Genomic DNA, 12537 nt, shown 5'->3' with positions numbered 1-12537 from the left:
CACATTAAAGGCAGGAGCAGCATATAAAAACTTCAATTTAGCTACCAATAAGAATTTCTAATTCAGCTTCTTTTGTATGTTGTTGGTCATTTACGATTGTTTGAGAAATTATGAACTAGACTACAAAGTGAGAAAAAATGCATTCAGTTTGCAGAATGGCAACTAAGTACATCACTGTAATTCAAAGTTGGGTACGCATCATTATCATAGCAGACAACAGTAAATACTTCACAACTAACAAGTTGGTGGAAATTCACACCTTATGATGTGACTGTTTCTATAGCAGTGTATGCCCCCTTTTGGCAAAATAGAGAAGTTGTGGCATAGACCTAGAAGAGTATATCAAATCTTGACCTGTCAAACAATTTTAAGGCTTTTTAAAAAAATGGTTACTTATCCAGCAACAACTGTGGATCCCACGGTGGTTGTACATGTGCATCATCCTTTTGAATAGAGGTTCTTTTGAATAGCAATGTCCATCGGGGCAGCATATGCACTCTGCCTCCTCATGCTCCCATGTGACAGGGGGATAAAGAGTGGTATGTGCGATCCACACCAACAAGATACCAAAGAACTAGAGTTATTGTAGTGTATGTAATATTTCTTCCTTCAAGTACATGTTAGTGTAGATCCCACTGTAGGTGACAGTCAAGTAGTATCCTCTTCAGGATGGTGGGAATAAGTTGCAGCTATATCAGTAAAACCGTGATTGAAATACTGCTCTCCCAAGCGTGGCAGCTGACCTGGTGGCTAATTCCAAGGCATAGTGTTTGACAAAGGTCAGTGGGTTACTCAACATTAGAAATCTGTAAGGCAGCAGTTTTGGAACATTCCTAAAGCAAGTGGAGGATGTTGCTTGTGCTCTGGTGGAGCAAGTCATGATGTTTAATGAAAGAGATACACCAGCCAGCAAGTAACACAGCAAGATATATCGTGTTATCCATTTCAATATTCTTTGTGAAGAGATAGATTGACCTGTAGAGTGCCCACCTATGGCTAGAAAGATGAAGTGCACAGTTTGGTGCTGTCAATATAATAAAGCCAAGTCCTGGACACGCACACACTCCCAGTGCTGAGTGTGGCTTTGAGAAAAAACAGAAGAAGGTTGATTGACTGGCTTAGATAAAATTCTGAGACACTCTTAGGAACGAACTTCAAGTGAAGTTGCAACATCACTTTGTGCTTATGTAATGTGGTATGGGGAGGTTCAGATATAAGTGCCTGAAGCTCACTCAATCTCCTGATTGAAGCAATAGTCGAAGACGACCATCTTCAGAGATAGGTGGTGTAAGCTGCATTCTGTGAAAGGTTGGAAAGAGGCCTCCATGAGACTCAGACTAAACTGAAATCTCAGGCAGGATTCTGTTCTCTGAACAGTGGGTAAGTGTGCAGCAACCCTTTGAAAAATGTAGATATTGTGGGGTTAGAAAAGACCAAGCATCACTGAATAGGTGGACTCCAGGAGATTAACAAAAGGCCAGCCTGTTTTAAATGCAACAAGTAGTAGAGAATGTTCAGTACTGAGACCTGGACCAATGCTCACATTGAGAACCTCTTCCAATTAGATGAATTCTGTATCTGTGGTACTTAGTTAGCCAATAGCCATAGAATAGGTGCAGGGGTTTCAGGTCTGGATGGAGTATCTTGTCATGGTGTTGTAAGATGAGGTCTGGGAGCTGGATCTGAGACTGGATGGACATTTGTAGCAGGTCTGTCAGCCAAGACTGCCTCAGTCAGCACAGAGCTAGGAAAATAATCATGGCTTTGTCCCGTTTGATTTTGGAAGTCATCCTGAGGGTCAGGATAATTGGTGGAAAGGCATAAAATAGGCCTTGGGACCACTGCAGAAAGGCGGCATCTGGTAGCAACCCCAAACTCATGCCCGCTCTGGACAAAAGTTTAGCATGTGGCATGGTGGTAATTGCCTGCCTGCTTAGGAAGTCTGCCAGGTTGATGCTGACACTTGGGAGATGAAGAGCCACTGATGTTCTCCAGTATTGGTGGCACCATGTCCAGCACTTGATGGCTTCCAGGCAGAGAGGAAATGAGCATATATCTCTTTGTTTGTTTATGTAGCATATTGCAGAGCTGTTGTCCTACAAGAAATGCACTGTTGGATTACAGGCTAACCTGATGGCTTGATGTGGAACCCCAGGTCTTCTGAGGACAAAATCTCTTGAATTTGTAGATTGTCCAGGTGGGCTTCCCCAATCAGTACTTGACACATCCATGATTAAAGTCTTTGTCAGGGAGGAGGGAGAAGATGGTACCACTCCATGAATGTTTCTGGGTTCCTTCCACCAACTCAGTTCTGCAACAGGAGGTGGCACCACAAATTTCTGATCATCTGGTGTGGGAGGACAGGTCCCAGTAAGTCCAATATGGCCAAGGTGGGACATTACCTGGGTACTGGCCTTGTTAGCTGACCCAGTGTTACTCCCATGCCATTTGGTGCAGCACTCAGTGCTCTGAATGGGGGCTTCCTTATGCCCTCTTTGGGATCATTCTCCATTGGCAGGGGCAAAGGATCTCTGCTCAATGCTGACAAGAATATATAGGCAATGGCAAGGTGTGTATATTCCCTTCAAAGGGCACTGGCAAGGCACCAGTCCTGGTCCAGTCCACCTCATCAGTACCAGGAACATTTGCGGATGGTATATGGGTTCCTCTACTGAAAGAGTTAGGTCCTTGCTCAGCTCCATCACAGGTAACAGTAACAGGATCAGTGTCAGGGTTCTTGCTCTGCCCAGCTGCTTAGGGACTGTGTTCTTGGAGGACTGACATTTCATGTGCTCTAACTGGGACTTCTTTGGTTTCAGGGCTATGCTTATGCTCGGTACAACTATGCAAGTTGGAGTCCTGTTTATGAGCAGGCATAGGTGTTATTTTATTGTCTGAGGTGTCAAGGTAGCTTGCACAGGAACCAAAGTCACTGGTTCCAGCATTGTCAGTGCTAAGGTCTCACGCACTGGGGACTTCACCAACGTTAAGGTGGTCAGTATCATCAGTACCAATACTGCTCTCTCTGCGTTCTTTCCATCCCCTGACCACAGAACATGGAGTGCTCAAGGGAATGCTGGCCAATGTTGCTTTATCCAGCCCCACTCTGGCTGTAACCATCATCTCTTGGTCTGAAGTAACCAGTATGGACTGTTCAGGGAGATGCAACTTGAGCCAATTGTCCCTGTACTGGATCATGGCACAAAGACTTGCACACAGAGCACCTGTCTGGGATGTGGCTCCCCCTTAAACAGAAGAGGCATCATGTGTATCTGTCACAGGATGGCCAGAGATGAAATCCTGAGGATTTGGATTCCATCATGAAAGTTTGGTTGGCACAAAGTGCCTCACCCCAGTGTATAGTGGGGTCAGTTGATTTCATCTCTTTTTTGGGAACATCATTTGCATGAAAGTGTGAAGATAATTTCTTCCCCAAAAAAGTTTAAAAAACCTGTTTAAGGTCTCTGAAGAGAGTAGTGGGTTGGACACTCGCTGGGTTCCATCTTGCTGCCACAGACAATAAAAGTGATCTTAGGGAGGGTTGTGCCTGCCCTACTCTTTATGCACTTGCATGAGAGTGCAAGGAGGCATAGTGTGTATGACAGGCCCTGCTAGACACCACTATTCAAAACAATCTGATCTTGCATGCATGAGGCACATATGTACCTACAATGAGATCCACACCAACCCATAGTTGAAGCCTAATTCTTCCTACAGTCATCTTCCTTCTGCTAACTATGATTGAAATACATGAATGATATTAAACGGGGAGACATTGGGGACACCAGTGTGAAAAGAAATACAAAAGGACTAGCTTCTTACCAATCTAATATGCCATGCACATCAACAGCACTATGATAAAACATACAACAGAAATGTGGGCAGGAAATCAAAGGAGAAAGAAGTTAAAGGCACAGTAAACTCAATGTTGTAAACTAATAATTATGTGACTAGCCAAAGATTATTAAAAACTGAAAAGTTTTAAAATTAAATGTATTTGCTGCTATTTATATTTAATTTACATCTACTTATCTTAGATAATGGAAATCAATTGATTTGACACTCTAGGATTTTATATCATGTTCAACACTGCGAAGTATATGAAGTTTTCTATTTGTTTCTCTTTCCATCCCCCACATGTGTTGAAGTATTGTTATTGTGGAAAAGTTACATCAAAGAAGTAGGATTAAGTTAGTCAATATAGCTATCACTTTTCCAGCTAGGACAGACTAAATAACTAATTCACTGCTCTACAGCAACAGTAGGAAGTTCACAGTCACACATTAAAGGCAAAAAGCCAAAACAAGTTAAGGTGTACAAGTATTTTAAGTACTTACCATCTTTAGCTTCCGATCTATGTCCAAGTTTAATCTAAAGAAATAGTAAGTGCTGTATTATCTGTAATTAAAATCACATTCCTCAACACCTGAAGACAACCTCAATAAGTTTCTCAAAGATAAACTGAGTTTTAATGTTAACAAAAAATCTTAAATAGCTAAGTAGTTTATTTTTAGAAGGGAATTTGTAGCTTTGGCATTTACAAAAGGAACTGGTGTTTATGTTTCCCAAAACCAGACATAATGCAATCTTACCAAAGAGTTTTGTAACTGCAACCTCAGCCTGGGCCTGCAAAGCCATACGACACCAGTAATGGGCTTCTCCCAAGAAGGTGAATCATACCAAGTACGAATTTTATCAAGACTGGCATCCACATGGTTGTTGCAAATCACCTCAAATGTACAGGCTATTCTGATTTTACCAGATTGATCCCATGCCAAACATTTTTCAGTCCTGAAGTTATTTTTTAACCAACAAAACTTCACATGATCTTACAGCAATTTTACAGTGCAAACAAGTTTGTTCTCCATGGCAATTTTAAACAGCAACAGCCTTATGGGAGCAGTAGTAGAGAAGTAGTAGTAGTACAATATGAATACTGAACAACCTGACTGCATTATTGAAATGGCTCAACTTTGCTTATTAAGCAAAGCTGAGGGGTACTTGCTTCTTCATTATGGTAATCCCATCATAGTAAGATTCCCTCAGAGCATACCTAAAACATTTATATTCAATATTACAATTTACTGTAACCTCATCAGGTTATGGTGTTTCAAATCAGAAAAGAGCAATTGCACTGTAAACATTTTACTCCAAAGGCTAAATTACAGAAATCTATGACTGTCAAAAGCAAGATTTCCCCCAACACCAATAGCCAGACCATCTAAAAGGGTTATCTGGAAACAACTTTATCTGAGGGGGACAAACATTAGACACTCCTTTTGAAGAGGACACAAGTGTGTGGAAGACCCAAAGTTTAACACTACTAACATTATGTTTGGAAATGCATGTTTGGGGTTTTTTTAAGTAATAAAAAGTAACAGCCCACCAAAATGTGGTCTGCAATATTTAAAATTCCAGCTTCTGAGCTGGGTGACCAATCACAAACCTAGAAACGTAATGGTGTTGAAGCCAGCGTTTTACATTATGAAAACATTTGAGGTGGCTGATTTGGACTGGTCAACCAGTTGGTCAACCACCACACTGTTGGTGCCATAGGAATAAATAATCACAGCTTTCCTTTAAATTGATAAAGCCATTGAACAGTTTCAAGAGCAACTAGATACCTGATTGCAGAGTACGTACATAAAAGAGCACACAACACTCACCTTTTTAATAGCAACAATCTGATTGGTGTTCTTATCCCTTGCTTTATAAACAGTGGCAAACTAAGACAAGAAAAAACAGTAGTCCTTGTTTACAATATTATTATTAACCATATAACAGGTAAGTGCAATAATGTAGTGTTCTTCATAGACATAGAAATTAACATAATGGATCAAACCTATAGTCCAGTAGCCCATCTTCAGCAGTGGCCAACATAAAAAATCCTGCCCCTCATGACTATGCTCTAACTGCTGTTGGAGATTGGCTTAAGCACAGAAGCATGAAGTTTTATACCCCCTTCGAAGTCTCTTTAGCGGTAACCATAACAATTGTGCATATTCTTATCCAATCCAGGGGTGTCTAACATATGGCTAGCAGGTCAGATCTAGCCTTTGTGATGTGTTTGTGTGATCCAAACAACACTCATTGTGCAGAAACAGAGCTTTCACATTTAAAAACTTTCCAGCTCTCATAGGAAGCAAAGAAAGTCTTCCAAAACATGACCATAACCAGTGTTGTGGTGTCTGCCTCAGTTTGCAGACAGCCTGAAACAGTGACTGAGACAGATGAACTCCCTCTCTCCCCCCCTTCGCCCCCATTGGTGTGTCAACTCTAAATATCAGTGAGACTTCAGTGTCAACATTAACTATTTCATTGCTGATCACTTTAGCAGACGGACTGGGAAAGTGAGTGGGAGTGAAGACTGGCCCAAAGGCAGAGGAGGGAAAGAAGCAGAGGAAGGGGGATGGAGAAGAAAAGAAAAAATACAGGGCAGGATTAGCAGCCTCCTATGGGGAGCAGATCCTCATTGAGTGATATTGAATGTGTCAATTAAAGCATTGAATAAATAGTAAATTTTAATTACTACATAAAGGCTGTGGTTCCCCCAGTGACCAACTGAGTGAATTTCATTGTTGGCAAAATAAGAGGTTATGATCAGCTTCTTTTTACATGAGTTGTGGTCTCTGACTGTTAGCTAGTTGCTTCAAGTGCCTTGGTTAGGCAACGTTTGATGAGCCCTGTGCTAGTTTTACCTAGAGAGGTGTCATGTGTGGCAATTTCTTGCTAGTTCTAATCCAAGCAGAATATTGAAGTTTTCTGAGAACTAACAAAGGGGAATACATTATTCTAGGTGAGAGCAAACCATTGATTAATACAGAAAATATTACAATGACATTTTATAACTTTCCATCTCATTCCTTATGCATCCTAATATTGTTGACGTTTTTGGCCAAAAGTGCATATTGAACAGATATGTTCACAGTCCCGTTTTCCTCCCCTCCAGACTTCTGGATCCAGTTCAAGGTCCTGATCCTTATCTCTAGAGTGTTCTGTGAGTTAGACCTTTTCCACCTCAAACTATCTTGCCCTCAGTGCCTTGCCATGAGGGTTACCACCACCTAGGACATAGTGCCTAATAGTCTCTTATGTGAAGCTTGAAGGTTTGTGGGGGAGAAGGGTATTTTGGGTGGAGGGCCTTCAGCTCCAGAAAATCCATGAGTTATCACAATGGATCTTGCAATACTTGGGGCAAATAAGGCATAGCTCTTTCCTCTGCAGAAGCCCTTCTCCCAATAATGGAGTAAAAGCAGGAACCAGCGTTCTGGTAGATACTACCTACAATAAACAGATAGTGACTGGAATTGTCCACCCACAGACAGAAGCCTATATGACTCTCCATTGTGTGTCTCGTATAAAGATGCCACAGATGTCAGTGGATTGCCTCAAGGTTCTGTTTAATATATTTGTTAGTGATCTGAAAAAGAGAGGTGAACAGTAAAGTGACAGTTTATACATGACAAGCTTATTTAGGTTAATCAAGACTAGAGAAGAGTGGGGCACTAATAAACCTAATTAACTGACCTAACAAAGCTAGGTGAATAGGCATCATAAGGATGAATGGAATTCACTGCTGAGAAAGGCAAGGCTAGTCACTTTGGAAGGAGTAACTATGCATTCAAAAAGCTGAGTTCTAAATTAATTGTCACTGCTCAAGAAAAGTCACAGGTGTCAGCCAGATCAGTGCACAGCAGTGGTCAAAAAACAAAATGGTAGGGTCTAAAATATGGGATAGAATAACCTGAAAATCTTTTAATATCATTATACAAACCAATGGAATGCCTTTACTTGGAACACTGTTCTGTTCAGGTCACTCTATATTAAGAGATCTATGAGAAAGGGTTCAGAAATTGGCAATGAAAGTGATTAGATTCATGGAGAGACTCCCAACCAAGAGACTGAAAAAAAATTAGAGAGAAGACCAATAAGAGCAGATATGATGGAGGTTTAACAAAATACTGGAGGAGATAGAGAAGGGAAGTCAAGGGCTCCAATTTATGCTCATGATACAAAAAGGGGACATTCAATATAATTGAAAGACAACATATTTAAATCTGTTTTAAAAAGGGTTCCTTTTATCAGTGTGTAATTAATATGTAGAACTCGCTGTCACAAGAGATATCAGGCCAAAATGAACAGGATTAAAAACAGAATTAATATATTTACATGGATACTGGAAACATCAAAAGATATTTATCCTGATATAAAAGGGATAAGAACTCTCAAAGTTCAGTGCAAAAGCCAAATATTTAATGAAGACAGAAGCTTCCCCTATGGGCTGGTCATTCTGTATTTGTCCTTTACAGAGTTTCTTGTACCTTCCTTTGAAGCATCTGGTATTGGTCTCTGTCAGACTGGATACTGGACTAGATGGACAAGGTATGCAAGTGTTTATATTCCTAGATGAATGCACCAGAAATCAGAAAAATGCCTTTAGACCAGAGGAAAAGGATAAAACTCCCAAGTATGATACTCATACCCTGTCCCAAACTACGCAAAAGAGATGCGCCCCCATCCTTAGGGCACACACACTGACCCCATACTCCAACTACAGCAGGTCTGCACAACCCGTCAAGCGGCGAGGGCCATATTACTCCAAAGAAAACAGCTGAGGGCCGAAACCCCTCGGCCCCGCCGAACTCCCCCCCCGCGCCGCCCACCCCACGGAAACACCCTCCCCCCCCAGCGCCGCCCGCGCCACAGAAACAACCCCCGCCCCAGTGCCGCCCTGCTGAAACAGCAGTATTGAACCTTGGTAATATGTTATAGCTGGCCCCTAAGGTAGTATAATTAAGGTAAAAAAAAATGTCTTTTTGCTAGAAGTAGAGTAAGATCTTCCCCCCACTTTGTAATCAATTGCCCTGTTGAATGAACGAGGTGTGAATGAGGAAGGCGTGGAAGGAAGGCACCTCCAGACAGCTGCAACCCTTGGAGAGGGGATGGGAGCCAGACCAGACCAGTAGAACAGGTCAGCCACCGACTCGCCGCTTGCCTCCTCAGCCCCCCACCGTCCCGGCTCACGTACTCAGCCCCCCGCCACTGCCGCCGGCTCACCTGCCCCCCCGCCACTGCCGCCGGCTCACCTGCCCCCCCCCCCGCCACTGCCTGCTCGCCTACTCAGCCCCCCCCCGCCGTCGGCTCACCTGCCTGCCTGCTCGCCTCCTCAGCTGCCTCCTCTCCCGCCACCGGCTCACTTGCCCCCCTGCCACTACCCGCCCGCCTCCTCAGCCCCCCGGCTCGCCTCCTCACCCCCTGCCACTGCCCGCTCGCTTGCCTCCTCAGCCCCCCCCCGCCAGCTCACCTGCCTCCCCGCCACTGCCTGCCCACTTGCCTCCTCACCCCCCCACCCCTCCAGCTCGCCTACTCAGCCCCCCTCCCTCACCCGCCACTTGCCTACTCACCCCCGGCAGGCCACACAGTGAGCCCACACGGGCCGCATGTTGTGCAGGCCTGAACTACAGCTACCAATAGACGTGATGATAGCCCCTCAAGTCAATGTGACTTTATTGGCATGACAAGTGTTGCCAGGGCATGAGAAAAACATCCCTCACGTATCTCTCATATGATCCACCTAGGATAGAATTATATACTGTGGGGGATCTAATCCTCTGTGTCTATTTGTCATTACTGTCCCTTCCTGATCTTGTGGCAGGGTACTACATAGCACAAGGCCACCTCTTATCAGCATCCTTCTCAATTTCATTCTGGGACAGGAGCTAACCAGAGTACAGACCTTAAACTGCCACCATCCTCACTCTGCGCAGCACCTCTCTGTTGCATAGGCTAGCCCAGGGCTCCACCATAGCATAAATTGAAGATGCAATAGACACCAGTTTCTTGTGGCACAACTGGAAAGAATTTAAACCAAAACAACATAACTAAAGCCCAGCCACCCAGAATAGAGCACTTTCAAAACCTATAAAGAAAGAGTCCATGAATAGAACCAGACCAACTCTCTTCAATCCATACATCAATGACCTACCAACTCTAGTGGAACAATTCCCAAATTCAGAACTCCCACTAATGGACTCATAAGTTGACTGCTGTATGCTGGGAACCTAGTTGTACTATCATCTACTCAAGATGATTTGCAAAGAATCTTACTCCTTCTTAGAAACCTACTATAATACAGGTCAACCTTGGCAGGGGCAGGGAGAGAATCAGTTTTTTAAAAAGAAAAGTCCCTAAACAGCCAGAACAGGGGACATTTTTCTTTGAGAGACTTGAAGATCGAACAGACTTAATTATAGATACCTAGACCTTATTATAAATACATCAGAAAGTTTCAGATGGGCTATCAGAATTAAAGAAATAACCTTCCAGGCCTTCCACTCAGATAGAAACACACAACCCCATTCTCGCCTCCCCACAATAAACTAACCACTAAAAGCTATTCAACAACACAACCCATTTTACTTATGGGAGTGAAATTGGGGGCCCAACTTAAGTTACATTAACTGGGATAAGCCCCGCAACAAAAACCCTACATCTGCAGTTCTGCAAACATACTCCATGTGCACAGGAACAGGTCAGAATTGGGATGATTTCCTCCTATTAATCAATATACAGGAAAGAATATTCAAATTCTAATGCCACCACAACCAAATACTACCTCTACCCTAATCTCCTTAGATTTAGGAGAGCTAAATCTAAATGAAAGCACAATTTACTTCTATATGTCATCATTTCTTAAGTGCAAGACCTCCAACCCACTGACAAGCAAAGCAAGCAATGAAAACGAAAAGATGCTCAAAATACTAGAGCAACACCTCCAACACACCAATGAAGGACAAACAAACAGCAATAAAGTGGACTGCTTCAGATCCCTGCATGGAACTTCCTACCTGCAAACCATATTACCACAATGAAATGTGTATAACCAAGGCAGATTCTCCCTAATTCAGTGACCACAAACTAGAAGTGCAAAGGCACAAAATATACTCTTGTCTAAACCCAAAGAGGTAACTTTGCATTCAATGAGACACAGGAGAAACATTTCCTACTGAAATGTGTCAGGTAGTAAGCAGTAAGAAAGATTTTTCCTCAAGTTATTGTATCGAAAAGCAACTAGGACAAGTTGCCCCTGACCCTGGGAAAAAGGAGAAGAATGAACAGAAGTGACATTGTGCTATAGAGCAACTTGCTATCAGAACCAGAATGGAGAGTACCTGACAAGTGAATACAGGAGAGTGAAGCCCAAACAGCGTATAACGCTATCCCAGTGGGTTCATACCCTCCCCTGAGATCCTAGTGAAGTCTTTTTTTTAAAACTAATTGAAACACTCCTACAGCACATGAGCGACCCAATTGTATAATTAATATGTAGCAGGTGGCCTTGTCTCACTCAGCTTGTCTCTCATATCCTGGGAGCACAAGGCAACAACACCGGCCCGGACCCCCTGATCCCCAAGCCGAGACCCCGCCCCCCCACACTCCACAGCCCCCTCGCGCCCAGCCAAGACCCCACCCCACCGGCCGGCCCAGCCCCTCTACCCCCAACCGAGACCCTACAGCACAGGCCGGCCCAGCCCCTCTGCCCCCAACCGAGACCCTACAGCACAGGCCGGCCCAGCCCCTCTACCCACAACCGAGACCCTACAGCACAGGCCGGCCCAGCCCCTCTACCCACAACCGAGACCCTACAGCACAGGCCGGCCCAGCCCCTCTACCCACAACCGAGACCCTACAGCACAGGCCGGCCCAGCCCCTCTACCCACAACCGAGACCCTACAGCACAGGCCGGCCCAGCCCCTCTACCCACAACCGAGACCCTACAGCACAGGCCGGCCCAGCCCCTCTGCCCCCAACCGAGACCCTACAGCACAGGCCGGCCCAGCCCCTCTGCCCCCAACCGAGACCCTACAGCACAAGCAGGCCCAGGCCCAGCCCCCCTGCGCCCAGCCGAGACCCCCCGCACAGGCAGGCCCAGGCCCAGGCCCAGGCCCAGCCCCTCTGCCCCCAACTCCGCAGCCCCCCCGCGCAGACCTCACCTGCCCCTCGCCCAGGAAGTCGAGCTTCTCGTAGCGCTTAGCTCGCGCCCGCGCGTCCATCACTGCCCAGGGGGATTTAAAACCGTCACTGCCTGAGCCGGCCGCTGCTTCCGGCCCCGCACACGGAACCCCGCCCCTTCCCCGAGCTCCCTGCGCATGAGCTTTACTAGCGGCGGCGGCGTCCTCCTCACGACGCCATCGTCCCGCTCTAGCAACAGTTACTAAGCGACGCACGCTCGTCGCCCTGGGCTCCAGCCCCGAAGCGGTGTCAGCCCCTTCCGAGCCTGCCCCGTCAGACGCCTGCCGCAGGCGGGGCAGGACGGGAGGCGCCGCGTGGAGCCGGCTCAGGGTTCCTGGAGGAGCTAGGGCTGAGTCGGAGCTGCTACAGGGGAGCGCAGCATCTCGCTGAGCAGGGCGGGGTGAGGCGGCTGCGGGCTCCACGCTACCGCCCCTAGAGCTGCACCAGCAGAGGAGTTTGCCTGAAGCACTGCCTGGCAGACTAGGCCGGATACAGTCCGACCACACCAGGCAGGCAGCAAGGGGC

General features: G+C 45.5%; 1 protein-coding gene across 3 annotated transcripts in view; it reads right to left on the bottom strand.

Annotated features, from left to right (window-relative positions):
• Positions 1-12152, bottom strand: part of CDK7 (cyclin dependent kinase 7) — a 35229-nt gene extending 23077 nt beyond the window's left edge. For all 3 annotated transcript variants that reach the window (XR_010602181.1, XR_010602182.1, XM_005299353.5), the window contains exons 1-3: positions 11994-12152; positions 5667-5726; positions 4338-4371 (exon numbers count right to left, since the gene is read on the bottom strand). Coding sequence is in view for 1 of the 3 variants with exons in the window: in XM_005299353.5 (XP_005299410.1) it covers positions 4338-4371; positions 5667-5726; positions 11994-12053 (154 nt within the window). In the remaining 2 variants the exon portion in view is untranslated. The remainder of the gene's footprint in view (positions 1-4337; positions 4372-5666; positions 5727-11993) is intronic.
• Positions 12153-12537: the final 385 nt, after the last annotated feature.

Source organism: Chrysemys picta, chromosome 6, assembly GCF_011386835.1.
Source record: "Chrysemys picta bellii isolate R12L10 chromosome 6, ASM1138683v2, whole genome shotgun sequence".
Taxonomy (NCBI): domain Eukaryota; kingdom Metazoa; phylum Chordata; order Testudines; family Emydidae; genus Chrysemys; species Chrysemys picta.
This window is presented reverse-complemented; position numbering and strand designations above follow the sequence as displayed.